A 19,754-nucleotide genomic window follows, 5' to 3' on the forward strand; every position below is an offset into this window, starting at 1 on the left:
AGAAGATGTTAGAAAAATTATTATTTTCTTTTTGGAAAATAGCATAACGCTCTTTTTCAATGATCTATAATTGGTTTATACATAGTCCAGTAATTTTAAAAATTATTATTGATTTTCTGAGAAGCAGCTGTATAAACTTGTAAGAATAAGAAGAAAAGAGAAAGACTGGAAAGTTGTAAAAATATAATAAATGGGGTTGATAAGTCGCTTGTCGGATCGATCGAGAAGTCCCACCGCCCTTGGGCTACTCCCAACCATATCTTTCGGCCCACCAACAATTGTCATCGTTGTATTAAATAGTAATGGAAAAACAGGAGTTCTATCAATTATGTTGTTATCAAGAATATAAGTGTACCACTTGTAAACTTTAAAAATTGGATAACGAAATGTTTACATCTTCTATGCACCAAAAGGTTAAAAGAAAATCTATCTATATTTGCGTTTAGTTAAAAAAGGAAACTTAAAAAAAAAACTCACTTTTTATTGCATACAACAGTGAAATTTATTATTCGTTCATAGATTTCAAAATTTGAAAATTTCATATCTTAAGCATTTTTTTGTGTTTTTAGTGACTTTTAAAAAGAAATTTAGATAGACTGAAGGTAGTGTTTATATATATACTTATTAGTAAATTTTATTATTTTTGCAATATTTAAACCTTATTTTGATATATTATGGAAGGGTCCAATCAAATTTCATATTTAAAGAGAAAAAAAAAAACTAGTCTACAACCAAATTTAATAATAACAGTGAAAATAGAGTAAATCTTGACGTAACTATATTGTACTCCACTCTTTTTTAGTACGAGTATCAAGTTAGTGCAACTCATGAACTAGCATTTTTTGTAAAAAATACATTTTTTCTTGATTTTTTAAAGGGATATTTTGAAAACTAGTAAAATATAACAAAAAAAAAAAATCGAATTCTCTCGGATCCATTTACACTATGCTATATTTTATAAATAATTTTACTTTTTGTATTATATATCTACAGCGATTCTTCTTTTCTAAAAGATATACTTTGTTGTTTTAATTTTAAAATGCAACGTGTTTGTGTAGAGTGTAGAGTGTATTCAAAATCTTCATACTAAGACATTGCATAAAGAAATGTAACACATGCATTAAATCATCTCAAAATTTACTCCACTTTTGTTTAATAAAATAATATTATTTTTCTTAAATATTCCATAGACTTAAAATATTTAAGTCGGTGGAAATATGATATCACTTAACACTCCCTTACTTGTTATTCGATGTATGAATAAGATTCAACAAGTTAAAATCAACTTTTATTAGGAAAGAAACAATATTAAATAGACACCTCATTTGATATAATCATAAATCACCAGTAAATTATTAAAAAGTTATAATGTGCGGACACCGATAAATTAAATATTACTCAACAATTTCGATACTAATAAAATTTATGTAATTTTTAATAATGCATATGATTAAAATTATAGATATAGTTCACGTTCATTATGTTTAAGCAAATGGGTGTACCAATTTAAACATTAAAATTCAGGATTTACTTCAAACCAGTAGTTGTATATTTTAAATTCAATATCGATTCAATCACATAAATGTTTGAAGTTTTAATTTACGTAATTATTAGTTTTACAGCGAAATCTATAGAAGTATAAAGTTTAGTGTTTAAATTTATAAAATTATAAAATTATCAGGGGTATACGCTTGTTTTCTCAATTTTTTAAAAAACTGTTCACAAACCACACGCACGAATAAAGCCGAGGAAAGAAACTTATTAGAGAAAGAAGAAAGCCATGCGGTTGGGTTTGGTTCATTTGAGTCGGTCTAGTTTATTTTTCCCTCGTAGGCGAGTGTGCCGATGCGCGCCACGGCAGTGATCCCTGATCACAGCACGGGTCACCCATTGCAAGCACAAGCACATCAATTCACGATGTGATTGCGACTATTTTTTTGGTGCGTCTCAACACTTGAATCGGAATGAAACTGGAATTGTTTACTCCGGTCGACGGAATATGCCGCCGGCGGGCACTCTCTCTTGTTTCAGTTCTACAAAATCGAGGCAAGTCAAGCTCTTATTGCCTAGTATTATGTTATTCAAGCTGTGGAATTCGGCTGTTCACTTGCGGCAGAGACTCCGACTCAGTTCGATCTGAATTTTCTGGAGAGAACGCATACGAAATTCTGGAAGTTTCTCCGACCAGCTCCAGCGATGAAATCAAAGCTTCTTTTCGCAAATTGGCAAAGGAAACTCACCCGGACCTCGCTGAGTCGAGAAAGGATTCCTCCGCTTCCTTGCGTTTTGTGCAAATCCTTGCGGCCTATGAGGTGCTTATGTACAATACTCTTCTCCTCTAATTCTGTTTCTGTTTCAATTGATAAACTGATGTGATATCAATGCTATAGCTATAAACATGTAAAGTCAATTTAAGCAATTCAATATATCTGGTTCATTTGTTAATTGAATGTAATTTAATTGTAGATTGGATTATAACCATCTGTATTATACTTCAACCCAAAATTTATTTTTCGCGAAGATCTAGATGTAGGCGAAACTGGAATAGAAAATCATCTGAGTTCGAACAGGTTTGCAATGGCATTAACAATAGAAGGTAATAATTAGGTTAGGAATTTTGATGTTAAGGCTAAATATTGGATTTCGAAGAACAATTTTTCTCCAAAGTCACGCATGGGAACTGAACTTCACTGTGGCATTTTTCGTTCATAGAGATTTATAGCTAGTTCACGAACATGTGCAACGATCTTCCTACTGCTACCACGGTTATGTTTGAGGGCTTACGTTTTCAAGACATGTGCGCAAGACATGTTAGTATCTGCATGTGTTCTAAAGTGTAGTACTGCTTCTATGCTTCACTACACAGATAGCAAGTGTAAAAACTGGTTAATAGTAATGTTTAGTCTTTTTGTTTGCTTTGTGATATACAGGATAATCTGACATTGAAGCATAATCCATGATGGATTGCAGATCCTTTCTGATCCAAAGAAGAGGGCACACTATGACAGTTTTCTTATAGCTCAGAGAAGGTTAATTAAAAAACGCTGTAGCTATGGATCAATATCAAACGTATGTAAACCATATCAGACAACCTTCAAACAGATGGAAGTTGTTGAATGGTTGAAGTCCTATAGAATTTTCATTAACGGGATATTATCAGAAAGGAAAGTTGTTGCGGGTACAGGCTATTTTGATGTTCTTGAGAGGGATTTCTACTCAGCCATGCATATTGCTTTCTATGGTCCTACAATCGAATCTATGGAGCTTCTTCCTGATTGTTTTGAAGCTGAGGAGAGGTCAACTTATGAAACTTCTGAGATATTGCACTTAGTTTCAGGACGTGATCTTTTTGGGATGGTCTGTTTTGCTGAGGAGGTGCCTAAGGTGGCTTCTGCCACCAGTGGAAAATCTATTTCTTCAACTTCTAGTGGTCTAGACATTACTCAAACCATTGAAAATGCTAGCAGCTGCCTGAAATTGACAAGAGAGGAAGGATTCAAACTTCCTCAGGCCTCAATGGTTAATGAATCAGATGCATACAAAGATTTGGAGTTGCATATTTGTGGAAAAGTAATTGCTTGGGCTTCTAGACTTCCTCCAAAATTTCACGCGGAGAGCATGGAGGATAGAAACAATAAAGACCAAATACATGTTTTTCTTAGTTCCAATGATGAACTCATACATAATAGTGATGGATATTCTATAGATTTCTCTTCTGGGGATGCTGCTGAAGCAAGGATCCCCTTGGGAACTATTGTTGGTCTGGGTACATCTGAAGAAGAAGAATCCTGCTTCGTCTACAATAAATGTGGCACACAAACACACGTGATAATGAAACATCGGACATTGATGGTTTGTATAGTCTTTAAGCTACCACTATTATTTGCTTCACATCTGTCAACATTAATTATTGTTACTTCAAATGCTATATTTTTCTTTAATTTGTTCATTTGTCTACTTGTTTTCTATTTATGATATGTCTTGCGTCTTATAAAGCCAAGGATCATCTAGGTGTTTACACAGTCCCTATTGCATTGCCTCGAAGTTAGTGAATTGATATTGAAATTTTTTATTGCTAGCATTATTATTATTTTTGCATCTTTTTATTGGTCTTTTTTATCTTTCACTATTATTTTTCTACACTTGTCGATTTGGTAAAGGCTTCCACCAAATGGCGATGTTCAAAAACCTCGGATCACTTTTGTGGATTTTGAATACTCAGCAAGTTTACTGCCCTACAAAATATCGTAGAATGAAATAGTGGAGATGATACATGGGAGAGATGAGAAAAACAAACCAACAGTGTTTTATTCTCTCTTTTCAGTTTTGTTCTTGAAGACATTCTTGACGTTGATAATGAAAAAGCCTTTCAGGTGCATGATTGGTATTTTTCTGTTTGACTTCATTATACTTGTATTGCCAACTGGGACACTATGGTAGGATGCATTTGTTTACACATGTGATTGTGCTTTAGTGCGGATGCATTTTTTGCAAACAGTAAGTAATTGTCAATGTTGTGACGAGAAACCCTTCTATGGTGAATGAAGAGAGAATAAGATATAAGAGTCTGGTATTTCTCCATCCATTTAAACAACACAATGCAATCTCATAATGATGCTGTGGAAAAATAGATTTTACAAAAAGGTATAAGCTGCATGACTTGTCCACAATCAACATATTGCTGTTTCAATGGAAACCGAATTTGTGGTTGATTATCCTCCTTAAATTAAATAGTTCATTTATGTCTTTGATACATGTATACTGATTCCTAATTTTACAGGTGAAACACATGCACTGGTATAGTACAAGGGAAAATGTTTCTGTCTGTGAGTGTAGATGCAGTCGAGCACATTTACCACCAAGCAAGTGAGTTCTGTGTCTTCAGAATTTTATTGATTGATGTCCCCACATTTAGTGTTGCTATAATGCTATTCGTTCTTGGCCCTTCTACTAGCAGTTGGCTGAGTAAAAATTGCTCTCTTTCTTTCTACTATAATGACATTGTATTTAACTGTAATGCAAGATTAAAACTCTTTGTAGGAAGTGTTGTCACACACCTTGCAAATTGTGATTGAGACACTAAACAATAAATGCACGATTGGAAATTGGATTTGTGATTTTTCAATAAAAAGTAAATGATTTATATGGGGAACAAGTTGTAGCTGTCAATTATCACGAGCAAGATTAAGTTTATGGTAAATAACAATATGCACGGGACCTATAGTTCTCAAAAGGATAGAAGGTAAAGTATTACTTAAGGTCTGGACGCCTTGATTTGGATTTTTTGTTTTTCCCTTCAGAAGAAGGAAATATATTATTTTAGCGGGAAGACACCTTGGTTTACTGAAAGGAATCACATCATGGATTCTTTGATCTCTATAGTTGGACCACTTTGCATCTTCAACTCAGTGGCTTGGCTTCCATATTTTCTATGTGGATGCATCATCCAATACTTCAAAGTTTTTAGCCTAGCTTCTTAGTGGTAGGTCGTAGGTGTGTCAAAGGAGTCACTGTCTAGGTTGCTAAATGCTTGGCTACTTTTTGGAATTTTCATGAAACTGGAATGGGTGTTGATAGAAAGAATACATATAACTTGTATTTTTTCCCAATAGAAAGTGAAGGTGGTATATTTGGAATCACGTCAAGGACAAACTCTCAGGCCAAGCATGGTTATTATTGATCAGAACCCAAACTGGACCATAACGATATTGAGATATAGTGGTAAATGACACTAATATAAACAGAATAATTTGAGGTCTTGGCCTCTCCCTCTTTTGAGATCACTTGAGCCCTAAATCAACTGAATTAATGCCCGATCACCTAACTAATTACTATTGTGCCCTCAATATCCTAATTCTATCTAATAGCATTCTTATCAGTAGAGCTGTGGGGCAGTCATTTGCCTAAATCCTTGAGGGAAAGAGAGATAAAGGGGCGACTCAGCCCTACGACATTGAACAACATAACGTTCATCTTTCTCCATATCCCTCGTAGTTATACATGATCAGGATTAGAAATAGCTTGCACCTTGCCATTTCTGTGCATGATATGACAAGAAGATTGGTAGATTAGAAATGATGATCTCGACAACTTGGGATATCTCTTCTCATGATTGCTATTCTTATTACTAACATTTAAACTTCTATCTTATAGGTTTTGGCTATTTGAGCCTCGCTGTGGCATGCATGACACAGGGGGCTGGTATGTAGAAACATTTGGTAAAAATAAGAAAGGCCGAACAGTCCCATCACAAAGATTTTGGGATGGTTTTGATTCTCAAGAACAACAAGAGTAAGTTCATATCGGGTATACTATTAAAATGTCAATTTTAAAGATTCGATTTAATCAAATTGACTTAATAGGATAATCAAGAGTATCTTGATTTTTATTCATTATCATATTCCACTTTCGTTCGAGTTCGTTCAGGATAAAAAACTTATCAGGTTAAATTATTTTAGGCTTGGCATCTCTTCAAGCTGGTGGTGTAATTACTCGATAATCAATTGCCTTCCATTACTATCAGCTCTTAAATCCATAGTTATGCATTTTTATGTCTAGATTCGATTTCAAAATAAAATTCCAAACTCTTATTTTAAAGCATTTTTCCTAAGATGTGTTCGTTCCGACTTTTGAGCATTTGTTGTTGTTCTTTTTTTTTTTTTTTTCTTTTTTGTCTCAAAATTAATATTTTGTCAATATCGTTGCAAGCTAAGTTATCTACCGTCTGTGCAGGCGGCTTCATCCTGCAATGTATCTAATTGCTCTTGCATACAGAACTCTTGATATCCAAGATGCAAGGATGAGGAAACAAAGAATCAGGGATACTATCAAGGGCCAACTTTTCAGGATCCTCAATTGGTCCAAGAAACTTATTTAGAAAGAACATTGGTCCTCTTGATGTCAAATATGCTTCAATTATCAGGCGTAATAAATGCTACAGAATCATTATTAGGCGTGATAAATGCAACAGCAAGATGGTCGGTTCTTCCAATACCAAGCACAGGTAAAAACCTCGTATGAGCCAATCATCATTAGCATTATAGTATGGTCGTGAACAACTTTTTGGAACTACTTTCAACAATGGCCAAACATCATGTACAATTTTGGAAGTACTTTAATTATCTGTATGGGTTATAGTGATAGCATATTGTAAAAAAAATGGTCACGATTCTAATTTCTAAACACAAGGACTAGTTCTTGAAGGGTGATATCACCCGTGGGTAGTATCAACCTAAATATTTTAGGCACCATCTGATATCAACCAGATTTTTTATTTTTAAATTTTGGAAATCCAGCTTATAGAATCTACTTTTATCCATTGCTTTGTCTATGATTTAAGATCTAGGGTTTTAAAAAAATTGTACGGGGGACAATTTGTTTTAAGAATGCTTTTAACTTCTTCTTTTTTTTTGGAAAATAAAGAGTAGGAAACAGACACTGAATAGTCATATAGGGTATTTACTAAATCTGTACCGTTTTCTATTGTAACTAGTTTTATTTCTGAAAAAATAAAGAAGAAAACCTGATGAGTCTGAAAGGGCTGTACAAAATTGTAAAGAATCAAACTAAAGTCTATGCTAGAAAATAAATTGTTTATCATTAAATTTTATGTATTAAAAGTATTTTTTAAAAAGTCTATATATATCCCTTGTTTCTTGTGTATTTATAGGTTAAAATGTCACTTTGGTCTCACTTTAAAATGTTGAACTTAAAAATGATTCTAGACTATTAAATTGAAATTTTAAATGATGGACAAATTGTCCAAGCTCATTTGGTTAGGTTTATTTGTTTGAATAAATGGTGTACGAGTTTTCATTTTTTACTCTACATGTGGGTGGACTAAAAGAAATGGAAAAAGACAATAAAAAAGAAAGCCTATTTATTTACTATTTCTAGTTTCCTAATATGCTTGACAGATCGAGATTTCTGTTTGTTTCTTTTAATTTAAATTTACACCTTAGTTGTTATTAATATATCTAAAAATGAGTCGCATAGACGTTTCGACTTCAAATTAGTATTGACATTCGATATATGTGGCCAACTTGCACATAACAGAAAAATTTCGGTATTTGCTCCACTAAGTATTGTAGAAAAAATAAAATTCAATTTTATACTTTACTGAAATTGAAACATACTTAGAATCACAATCAAGTAATTAAGAAAGCAATCGATATTTAGGCTCCATTTAACAATTAATTCGACAAATAAGCTCTTTAATTTTAAAAAATATTACTTGTGGTTTGTTTTTATGTTTCTTATACGAACATTTGAGTTTTTATAGTAATTTTCTAAAAATACATGTAAGTTTTTTAAAACTGTTTTTTTTTTTTTTTTTTTAAGTTTTTAAAATATAGCTATGGTTTTGAAATATCTTATAGTATTTAGAGATAAATTTTTGAAAACCTAAAATAAAGAAAAAAAAAATGAATACGAGGAGTAATTAATCAATTTTAATATTTGGGGTGCATGAAGTGGCGGCAACGGCAAGTGCATTCCCGCCCTGTCACACAAACCAAACCTTCGACGATGAAAAGACATTTTTAGCCTTCATTTTGTTGACTGGGCGACAAGACACGAAATCAGTCCAAGTTAACAAAACTCTTCTGAAATCGGTAAATAGGAGCACACAAAGGAAGAGATCGGTGATTCCATCAAAGGAAAGAAACATGAAAGCCAAAAGCGGAAAAAGTAATTGGAGCTTGAGATCGAAGCTAGGTTTGCCGGCACTGATCTTCGTTTTATGCCTTTTTTGTTTCCTTGCTGGATTCTTCGGTTCTTCTCTTCTCTCTCAGGTTGATCCGTGTGCGTGTGCTTCAAGTTTCCGATCACTGTTAGATTTCGTCTCTTCAATGCTTATAGTATAATTTTCCGATTATGTCATTGTTATCGGACGAATGGACAGGATGTAGATGACGATAGGCCGAGGTCGAGGTTGCTTCAATCGGCAAGCGATGGTACCGAGTTTGATTTGATGTCTTCGGGAGAAAACGGCGACGCCTCCATTTCTTCGATTCCTTTTCAGGTGCTTTCCATTTCCTCTTTATTATTATTTCACATCTGGTATGTTAGTTTCACCGCATTGTCAAACAGAATAAGTTGTTTTTTAGGATTGCCATGTATTTGTGCGAACATCACTTTATCGGCGGATGAACCTTGCAACTCATTATTCGATCTTCAGTGTTCATGATTTATTGTTTAGATTATTGCATATCTAATTTAAGGTTTCCTTTAATGAAGGTTTTGAGCTGGCGACCTCGCGCACTCTATTTCCCCAAGTTTGCAACTGCGGAGCAATGTCAGAGCATAGTTAATATGGCCAAACCGAAGCTTAGGCCGTCCACATTGGCTCTACGTAAGGGAGAAACCGCAGAGAACACGAAGGGAATCCGAACAAGGTATCTTCTGTCTGTATGTATTGGCACTAATGATTTTATCAATTATATTTATTTAAGATGAAGTTAATGTTCGATAATGTGATTCAAGGAGTTAATCTGGAGGACGTATGTTTGGAGAAAGTATTTATGGGATCAGTATGTGTTATACTCGCATTCTCAGGGAGCGACATTCTGGTTTTCTTTTTAATTTTCTCATCCGTTATTCTTTGAACGGCCTCAACATAAGTTTCTTCCTGTATTTCCATTTATAACCAAACTCTGTCCATATACGCGACCTGTTATGGTATGAGAAATTATCCATTGAGATTTTAGAAGTTCAGCTTAGTTATAGATAGTTTCTTTTTAATTTGACTCTTTGGTCACTCTCACCTATGATGTTTATTGGAATTCCATTTGAACTCCTAGGTATTGGTTTTGGGAACTTCCATCCACTTTTGTAATTTTACATTATCCATGCAATTAATTTATATCTAGAATATTTATTTTTCCAATGTAGTTTCTTTATTGTGTTTCGTAATTCGACCAAAATTCCGGGTCAGCGATGGCTATTGGCAAAACTGGAAAATTTCTATTACTTCATTTGTGTTTTTTGGTTTCATGAATTTTTGGCTCTAGCACTGGTTATAATGCATGATCTTCTAAATTCTTGGTTATACTCGGGTTATAGGGATGTAAAATTTTGTAAAGGTGCTTACGTTTTCTATTTGATTCTCTTCTCTTTCTCTGCCCCAAGCAGTTCCGGAGTGTTCTTTAGTGCTTCAGAAGATGAGAGTGGGATTCTGGGTGTAATTGAGGAAAAAATTGCAAGGGCAACTATGATTCCAAGGACGCATGGAGAGGTATTATGATAGTAAGATTTACCACTTTGATCATCAATTTCCACCCTGTTTTCTTAAGGTAGAATTCTGTTGGTACATCATTCATAAGAGTCTAAAGTTTCAAAAGAACTTTGTTCTAAAATCCTGAGTATGTTTGATGTAAATTTTGATAGGGAGTGTCATGGATTGAACTCTCTCACCACCACGGAGAAGATGAACCCATTAGCAAGTTATTTCTAACATGGGATCTTGACCATTCATTTCTTATGTTATGGATGGGATTTATGTAAATCCACTATGTAGTAAGATTCTGTTTGTTATTTTAAGCTGAGATTAAAGTTTTCTCAAACTTCTCATTTCTTGTTCAAACTTCTGGAGATTGATAGTTTGACAACTTAAAAGAGGATTAGTATTACCTCTTCACATTTCTTGATTAAATACCAAGGTACGAAATAGTAAGCAGTAACAGGTGACATAAAACTGGAGTTAATTAGTCATTGCGTTCTGTCCATTTGATGGGCCTGATATTTTATTTCTTTGTTTCTTTCTTTTAATTGTTCGTAGAAATCTGCTATAGAATAGTGGTTAATTTTCTAGTTAATTTATTTACAGGTTATATTTCCACTTGATGTTTGATGTTTTAAGGATGTTTTCTTGCATCTGTAAAAAGTATAGAACTTCTTGTTTCCAAATGTTTTAAAATTGATTGACGATTTTGTGTTTCAGGCATATAATATTTTGCGTTATGAGATTGGGCAGAAGTATAATTCTCATTATGATGCGTTCAAGCCTTCTGAATATGGGCCACAGAAGAGCCAAAGGGTACAAAGTAGATATATCAGCTTTTGCTTTGCTTATTGCTCGTAAACATTCATGGTTTTACATTCAATTCTTTTCTTTCATTTATAAGAGCTCTGTTACAGAAATATCTTGATCCCCTGAAAAGAAAAGGGGGAGTGTACTACTTTGCCTTACATTTTAGCGTTCAAAAATTCAGGTGGCTTCTTTCTTGTTGTACTTGACTGATGTTGAAGAGGGTGGAGAAACCATGTTTCCATTCGAGGTACGAGTTAAGGCCACCATAGGCCCATATGGACGAGGTGGCCTTTCTCTTGACATCATTTACAACCAAGAACATTAGTCAAATGGAGTATTTACTGTGTTTGATTGGCAGAATGGCTCGAATATGGATGGAACCTATAATTACCAAGCATGTGTTGGTTTGAAAGTGAAGCCACGTCAAGGTGATGGACTTCTGTTTTATTCTGTTTTCCCAAATGGTACAATTGATCCGGTTAGTGTTCCTGTTCCCATCTTCTGTTGCTTGATATGGTAGTTTCAATTTGAATGCTGTCTGGATTAATGATGTGTAATGTGTATTGTCAAACAATGAGCTAACAAGGAGCATCTATGCTTTGTTTGAACATGGCGCTTCTCGATTTTTGATAGACTCTATTAAACATGATAAGAGGAAGCAGTGAGGCACTAAAAAGGGTAGTGAGGAATAACAGGCTATTAAAATCTAGTTAGAAGGGTGAGCCCAAGTGAATGTAATAAGATGTGGGTTGTGAATAGAAGGAATATATTGTCAGAGAACGAGTTGGAGATTGGTTACTAAGTCCGTGAGTTTCGTACTTGAAAGAGAGTGGAAGCTTTCAAAATCCATTGACACAGCACCATTCTTGATTAATAAATCTCACTTATCAATTTACGAGTAGGAGCCTAATTCTGCCATGAAAAGTAGTACTAGCATGTTTGTAACAAAGAACAGTAGCCTATATCAAAACTACGAACTAATATGATATGCTAATAACAGTAGAAGTTGGAATCAAGGATTACCAAGATCCCAGTCTTTAGAAGGAAAAAAAACCAAAGCTGTATGACACTAGAGAGCCTCTCGAGAGGACCATTTTCTGTTCCAAGTTTCACGATGGATCAGTTCCCAAATAAAGCTGTTATAAGATGATGCTCGTTAGGAAGGATAGGCATTAGGTACATACTTTGAGCAGAATATAGAGGTGTTGCCGTGTTGGACACAGACATGCTTCAGATACGTATTTTGAGGGTCAATTTTTTTAAAAAAAAAATTGTTGAGTTCTTATGTTTTGGTGCTGCTGCGTGTCGCTCATTCAGGAGACTCATTTTGTTTGGAAAATACAGAAATTAAAAGAAAAAGATATGTATTTTTTTAACTACAACATTGAAATTTCGATTAATTAATTAATTAATAAACATATGAAAACTTTCTGAAACTAAACCTTTTTATCAAAAAACTAATGAACGTTGATCTAACCAAACCCAGCTACGTAGTGTTGGAAAATTAGAGTTTATTTGGTCGGGGACTTGTTCTATCTGATAATCTGACCTTGCAACGTTGGGGTCAGTAGACTACTTATTAATATTGTAAGCGGGTAGTGTTGAGATCGATCAAATGAAGAAACTTCATAAAGATTAAGAGATACATGGGTTGGGTTAGTATCTTATGCCGAATCTCATGTTTCGTTAAGCAAAGTCCTTGCCTCATATATATTGTTGTATTTGCGTGTTTAAGATAACAGCAATTATTTTCAAAAACATATTTTGTGCGCCATTCATTGTTTATGTTATGTATGTTTGTGCTTTCGAGTTTGCTTGTGTCATGCAGAAGAATTATGATGTAAAGTTTTATTTATTAAGAATTATGGTATTAAATAAAATGGGTACTGTTATGTACAGCATTTTGGTTGCTGAGAATCTCATTTTATTGGATAATTTTGTAGACATCACTTCATGGAAGCTGCCCGGTGATCAAAGGGCAGAAATGGGTCGCGACCAAATGGATCAGAGATCAAACACAGGACGATTATTCCTAAACGCAATTCATAATCCATAAATTTCTACCTCATCATTTTCTCTGTATGATAGAATGAGTTCAAATATTATACAATATTTGATTCCCATGCTCTCCTCCCTACTAGATTACATAATAGGGTAGTTATTAATGTTGGAATATCTTTTGAATTCTGTTTATGTTCTGATTTAGGACTAGTTTTTAAATATAACCAAGTAAACTAAAATATTTATAAAAATATAAATCTATATACGATGAATCGTGATGGATTATGATAATCTATTACGATAAATAAAAATAGATCTATCATAATTTATAACAGATAAATATATTTGCGAATGTTTTCAAAAGTTATATCTTCCAAAAAAAAATTTCTTATTTTTATTTAGTCTCAAGAGTTAATGGTAGACTCACATGGGCTTTGTTAGTGAATTTAAAATGAGGACAAATCACTTAAGAATTAAGTTCTTAATATAAATATAAATTTTAGTTACACTCTCTCAGATGATCTATCGAGGTTGTGTCATGTTTAAACGTCATCTCACCAAAGTATTAATGCCATGTTATTTCATTATTAACAAATACTCCCAGCAATTAAATTGAAAATTACCTTTTTATGTTTAATAAATAATTGTTGTTTAATTAAGCCACTTACGGATTGAAGATAGGTAAAGATAATGATTAGATGCTAACACTACATAATCTCATGCTTCCTTTACATAAAAATGTTGTTTTTTTTTTTTGAAAAGACAATAAATTATCGTGGCAACTTTTAGTTAAATACAGTCCTATTGAAAAATAGATATAAATGGTTGAGGCTGCCCCATAAATTATCAACTCGATCAATTGGTTAAGGACCACTTGGGACTAAGAGATCATATTCGGATGAAAAGGTTAAAATTCTTCCACATTGTTAAACAAAATTATTTATATACTAAAATTTAATTAATATAAAATTATTTTTTATTCATATCTAAAAGGCACAAAACCTAATATCATCTTTATTTAAAGTTAAACAGAAGTATGAAACATGTACCAAAATCTTGTGAATAAGCATCAAACCTATTACGTTGGCCTTGGATCCTAGCGGATGAAAATGGGATCCTATATTGTTGACTCGAAGATTAGGCAGCTAGCTACTTGCCTCCGTTTACAACGTGGTGAATATAGATCTCTCCATGATTTAACATCAAAGGGAATCAGCCGAAAGAAACAGGGAGATAGGATGTGATTGGGTTGAATTTTAATCATAATCAACAAAACAAATTGATATCCCATAACTTTGTATAGCAAGCTTAAGCATAAGATTAGAAATTATACTTTGAATGGATGCTTACCGACTTCAAACCAAAAGCTCGAATGTTGAAAACAACTTCACTGCTTTTGCCAGGTTTGATATGGATGCTTTCCCCACCGTTTCAGTGCATACACACTGCCAGCCGAAGTGAACAAACCAATGGAAGCAAATGCTATTATCACTGAATTTTCGATGCGCCGGTAATAGCCTCCCTACAGTAATAAGACACAAATATCATCTCTCAATTTCTTGTCTAAAAAGTAAAAGGTAAAAGGTCATAATGGACCTTGAACCAAACATATCAAACCTAATAACGTGTAATCTCTGGTAATTTGTTTTTTCGTTAGGCTTAGTGAAACATGTATGCATTTTCAAATTGATAAAATAGACCCCTCTTCATTTGAACTTTCAAACACATCGAATATCTCCACTAACTTCAGTTATGGTAAGATCGAAAAATGAAACTGTAGCCTATGTTCTCCTTCAGTTTCTTAAATTTTCACAACACCCCCTTCATGGTAAACAAATTAGATTTAGACACAGGAATATATTCTTAGGAAACCAAGGCCCAGAACTAAATTCTCACAAAACAAGCCTAAGCCCTTCTTCCTTGTACAATGCAGATCTTTTTAAAACAAATAAGTTGCTTTTGAATGATGGAGGTATGCATCAGCTCTTGTCGACACCGATGCGACCTCCATCACTCTTGAGAGTCCAATTGAAGGTAAAAATACATACCTGCAACAGAAAAAACAAAATTGCCGCGTTTGCAGGGCCCAGAGACAAGCTAATCATCCCTCCACGTAACTTATTTGGCACATACCTATTAGAAAAAGCAAAGAAAAGAAAAGAAAAAAAAAACCAGTGTGCAATCAAAACCTGACGTATGCATAATTACGTTTCTGCAGATGTTATCATAGAGTAAAACACTTACATAGTCCTTAATTTTGCAAGTGAAGGTAAAATCAAACCTACACAGGCATGAAATATGGAAAATAGCATCACCAAAACTCCAAGCTCCTGCATATTATAGACAAATAGATCAGGCAGTAGAACATCAAGCTCTTTATTTGTCTAAATTCTCAAAAACCTAAAAACATGAGTCATATGTAACTTACCTGATAATCAAAAGCAACAATTGACATCACAATCCCTGATATTGCAAAGCAATATACTAAACAATCTTCAGTCCGAAGGGATGATGTTCCACTCATAAGCCATGGAAACAATGAGCTTCCAAGGATTCTTGATCCCAGCAAACATGGATATATCAAACCTAGATGCACTTCCCGCCCATCAGCCTAGTTCAAAAATAATAAAAGAAAATAAAAATTATGATTATGAATGCCAGTTAACTATATCCAACAGCAGTACCATTTTCAAATTGACACTCTTAAAAAATTACTAGAACAGTGGTTTAGTTAGTTTAAACTAAGAATCTTAAAATTAGGGGACAAGCAAAAGACTTATCCAGTGGAATACAATTTCAAACACTAAATCTTCTGACAAATTAACTTTGATACTTCAATGATCTTATAATTACAATCCTCAATAAACATTTAAATATGTACCACTAATGTCGGAGCCCAAAGAATCCAAAAGAATGCAACAGAGAAGTGAATAGAAGCTTGGGCCCACGCCAATAACCATATCCTTTTATCTGCAAATTATGACAGTTTATGAATACTGAGAACATCTACTACTTCTTTCACATTTCACAAATTATTTAGTGGGAATTGGGAAAACTTGACAAAAATCCTGGTTCATACTTGAAAAATAAACACCTAAACTTATATTGGACCATGAAACCATATAATGAGCTCAGTACAGACTACGCAATGAGATTAAATTATCTGATACGTTAAAGAATCTACCTAAATCAGGTGAAGACACTGATAAGCACTTGGTGATCATTTTTAATCTTGAGGACACTATTTGTTCCCTAAGTTTCTCATTAGTTGAGCACAGAAGAAAACAATAAAAACTAATTAGATGCTGCATTCGGTTCTGAAAAAAGTTGAAAATGATATTCTAGAAGATTAGTAAGTTTTTAATAAACAGTGCAAATAACTAGAGAAGACCCAACCTTGTATAAGAATTTATCCAAAATATCCCTGAAAACAATACAAAAGTATTTGATAATTTCTGCTAGGTTGGGATTCGGAAAAACTATTATATTCAAATACACAGAGACGTTAATGTGTCAACAGAGCAAAACTAATATGTTAAATGAATAATGAAGGGCATAAATAGACTAGTCAGAAAATTCCAATTTCTACCCAGTCAAAACAAAACTAAATCAAGATGTAAATATAAGGAATCTGCTTACCACTTAAAATATATGCACTGAAAGAAGTTCTATAGTCTTCCAGTTCTATTCTTTGTGATACTTCTGTCCACCCTTTGATGATAAAAGTTAAACATATCAATGCCAAGAAGACAGCAACAGTGGAAGAAGAGAACATATTCCTCTTAACATCATCACCAATCATACTATTCATAAGCATTTGGTTTCCAATCAAAGAGACAGACTCAAATATAGTCATTAGCCAAAACGTGTCACTTAACATATCTTGCCTTTGACCTTGCTGCAAGGAGAGAAATTTATGAGAGAAGCTCAAATTAGTGCTTTCTTTGAAACATGACACTCATGAGGTACGTAGGAACTAAAACACAAATCAAGAAGGCCAACAATTCAACCAAGTAAAAATATGTACTGCAAGTTGAGGCACAAAGCTAGGTTAAATCAATCTTAGTTAAAGAAAAGACTGTTTGGTTTGCTTTCAAGAATCTTAAATTTGAAGTAAAAAATATTGCAACCAGAGTCCACTGATTTCATATTCGAGGGCTGAGAACTCCTTTAAACAAGTACGGCATAAATGAAAATTTATGTGGTCTACCTTAAATAAATTCAAGTGCAAAACCATATTAACAAACCTTCTCGTGATGATGCACCATCCATGTTTCGAAACTGAATGAAAATATTGAAGTAGCAAGAGATAAGCCTACACTGGCGATAAAGAGACTTGGATGCACAGAAATCCTCTTCCATATGGCAGTAACAAGGTGTATAATGCAAAACGTCATACAAACTTTCTTTTGACCTCTACAACAACATTAGAATCATCTATCAGAGGAACAGCATCATCTACTGCACTGTATTTTCAAATAAATTCTCAGTAATGAAATTTGCAAGGGAGCATTGGATTGGAGGAGATATTCTACTCTCTAGTGAAAGCATAGGAATCAAGCTGACAACCTAGAAAGTGATGATTGCTGAAAAACAACGATGAAATTTTTTAGACTGCAGTATCTTTTCCTTTATATTTGTTACAAAAAAATAAAAACAAAACTACATTGTCCGATCCAAATGTTCATAACGAAGAGCTTAGAATTTATGTGAAATCACTATTTCCTTCACTAAAAAATGTCTGAGTTTCAAACATCGGAATACTGCGTAAACAAAATTCTTTGACACATCAGAGTAGCCAGTATAATTCCCTGCCTAACTAGAAAAAGATTCCAGCAACATATTTTCAGTTCCTCTACATGTTGTCGTATAGACGAAGACGACATTTCAGAATAAGAAGATAATCGAGTTAAGAATCGAATTAAAATTACATCAAATCGGATAGAATGCCCAAAAAGGTACCGACGAAGAGCGAAGCTGCATATCCAACACACAGAGACAACACTATCTGCTCTCTGCTAACTCCACGGTACGTAAACTCAAACTCGCCATATACCGACCATAAGCCTTCCATTACTGTAAAAGTAAAGAGGAGAGATTCAAATAACCGAATAGCAACATCCGCACCTCTCAATTGAATGAGAAGTTTACGTTTACTCAATTCGGTTAGGCAATTAACAAGAAATGCAATTAAAGAAGAGGAAATAATCTAGAAAAAGGTCAAATTACAAAAGAGAAGATATCGCCAGAGAGAGACTCGTTAGATAAATTCCACAATTCCATACGATCAGTTTCTTGTCAATTTTCTTTACAAAAAAAATGTCAAGAGTAATGCATCGAACTCACCTGAGGCAAGAGAATAAAGTAAGAGAAACTTCCGCTGGAAACTAGAGAAGGCAGATGAAAATCCATGTTCGAACGGAGCAGGAGCTCTGGTGGAGCTATTTTTGGAAGCATAAGGTAGAAGAAAGATGGAAAGAAAACAAGAGAGGAAGATGAAGATGAACAAATATGGATTTGGTTCCCAAACTGAATTTTCGATGATCACCGCCATTGTTCTAACAGTTAAACTCTCAAAGAAGCCCTAGATCTCTAGCCATTTCCGAGAGAGAATTGTGAGATCGTTAAGGGGAAAAGGCGGGGTGGCAAGAAGCATTGCTCAATTTTCTCTTCAACTGCTTAGAAGTGCGCCGAAATAAACTTTTATTTGATTTATGTTTTTATTTGATTAATTATTCTCAATTTTCTCTTAATTTAGACGCATTTTCACGTTGTCCATTTTCTTATTTTAAAATATTAAATATAGCATAATTTATCAAATTCTTATACTTTATTGTCTTTTTCGTATTACTCATTTTACGATTTTAAAATATAACATAATTCATTAAAGTCTCCTACTTAAAGTCATTTTTTTCGTTACCCTTTTTACCATTCTTCTATTATGCATTCAAATTATTATAAATTTTATTGTTTAAATCCTATATAACTTCGAGTTTTATTCTATCTTAGTTTTGACAACCGATTTTTGTTCTGTTATGGTTCTTAAAACTTTTATTTCGAAACTTTTTGTTAATAAAATTTCAAATTTAGTCTAATTTGATTTTTTGAATTTTTAGAATAATTTTTTTGGTCTTTTTTAGATGTTGTACAACGTTTCTTTTAATCAAATCATATTCATATTGACGTTTTAGACGTGAAATAGTTTGTTTTTTTATTTTTAAAGCATAAATTAAAAATAAAATATTTCAAAATCTTGAGATGAAGATAGAACAATCTTAAAATTTTGTGGATTAAGTAGTTGAAATTCTTTAAATGAAAACAGAAGAACTTAAAACTGTCATGTAAACTATAATTTAAACATAAATTTATTCCTACAAGCAAAAAATTCTTGGTTTGTTTACAAAGTAAACTTTCTATTTTTTAAGTAAATAATTAAAATATTTAGTTTCTTCTTCAATACAAGTTCACATTAAGAACTCATTCTAAATTCTATCATATATACAAATTTTATTGGCTTGATTTTGAAAACATAGATAAAAAAAATAACAAAACTTTAAACTTAGTATATATATATATATATATATATATATATATATATATATATATATATATATATATATATATATATATTTTGTATGTTAACATTTTGAAAGAATTGTAAATAAAAAATATAAAAACCTTATTGAGATATGATAGACTCCAATGTGTAAATTTTGTGCTATTT

At 33.2% G+C, this 19,754-nt stretch overlaps 3 protein-coding genes across 7 annotated transcripts; 2 read left to right on the plus strand and 1 right to left on the minus strand.

Moving 5' to 3' along the window:
• Positions 1 to 1,771: 1,771 nt before the first annotated feature.
• On the plus strand, positions 1,772 to 7,318 carry LOC103484827 (uncharacterized). 4 transcript variants are annotated; one of them, XM_008442126.3, is made up of 5 exons: positions 1,776 to 2,312; positions 2,971 to 3,852; positions 4,781 to 4,866; positions 6,154 to 6,291; positions 6,775 to 7,318. In XM_008442126.3, the coding sequence occupies exons 1-5, from the start codon at positions 1,965 to 1,967 to the stop codon at positions 6,875 to 6,877; spliced, it is 1,557 nt and encodes a 518-aa protein (XP_008440348.1). In that variant the 5' UTR covers positions 1,776 to 1,964; the 3' UTR covers positions 6,878 to 7,318. The 4 variants fall into 4 exon arrangements, with proteins under 4 accessions (XP_008440349.1, XP_008440348.1, XP_050944733.1 ...); XM_008442125.3 differs by having other exon boundaries at positions 1,781 to 2,312; positions 6,733 to 7,318; XM_051088776.1 differs by lacking the exon at positions 6,154 to 6,291 and having other exon boundaries at positions 6,733 to 7,318.
• A 1,196-nt stretch (positions 7,319 to 8,514) lies between these two features.
• Positions 8,515 to 13,216, plus strand: LOC103484829 (probable prolyl 4-hydroxylase 9). The gene is made up of 8 exons (XM_008442129.3): positions 8,515 to 8,792; positions 8,903 to 9,022; positions 9,238 to 9,395; positions 10,132 to 10,234; positions 10,940 to 11,035; positions 11,211 to 11,276; positions 11,388 to 11,507; positions 12,973 to 13,216. The coding sequence occupies exons 1-8, from the start codon at positions 8,667 to 8,669 to the stop codon at positions 13,063 to 13,065; spliced, it is 882 nt and encodes a 293-aa protein (XP_008440351.1). The 5' UTR covers positions 8,515 to 8,666; the 3' UTR covers positions 13,066 to 13,216.
• Positions 13,217 to 13,983: 767 nt separating this feature from the next.
• Positions 13,984 to 18,739, minus strand: LOC103484830 (uncharacterized). Of its 2 annotated transcripts, XM_008442132.3 has the most exons (10): positions 18,377 to 18,739; positions 17,962 to 18,106; positions 17,278 to 17,446; positions 16,670 to 16,928; positions 15,912 to 16,000; positions 15,459 to 15,641; positions 15,275 to 15,360; positions 15,079 to 15,163; positions 14,381 to 14,552; positions 13,984 to 14,217 (listed from the first exon to the last, which is right to left on the minus strand). In XM_008442132.3, the coding sequence occupies exons 1-9, from the start codon at positions 18,582 to 18,584 to the stop codon at positions 14,418 to 14,420; spliced, it is 1,359 nt and encodes a 452-aa protein (XP_008440354.1). In that variant the 5' UTR covers positions 18,585 to 18,739; the 3' UTR covers positions 13,984 to 14,217; positions 14,381 to 14,417. The 2 variants fall into 2 exon arrangements, with proteins under 2 accessions (XP_008440354.1, XP_008440353.1); XM_008442131.3 differs by having other exon boundaries at positions 13,984 to 14,552; positions 18,377 to 18,721.
• Between the last annotated feature and the right edge of the window lie 1,015 nt (positions 18,740 to 19,754).

Source organism: Cucumis melo, chromosome 8 (genome assembly GCF_025177605.1).
Source record: "Cucumis melo cultivar AY chromosome 8, USDA_Cmelo_AY_1.0, whole genome shotgun sequence".
NCBI lineage: Eukaryota > Viridiplantae > Streptophyta > Magnoliopsida > Cucurbitales > Cucurbitaceae > Cucumis > Cucumis melo.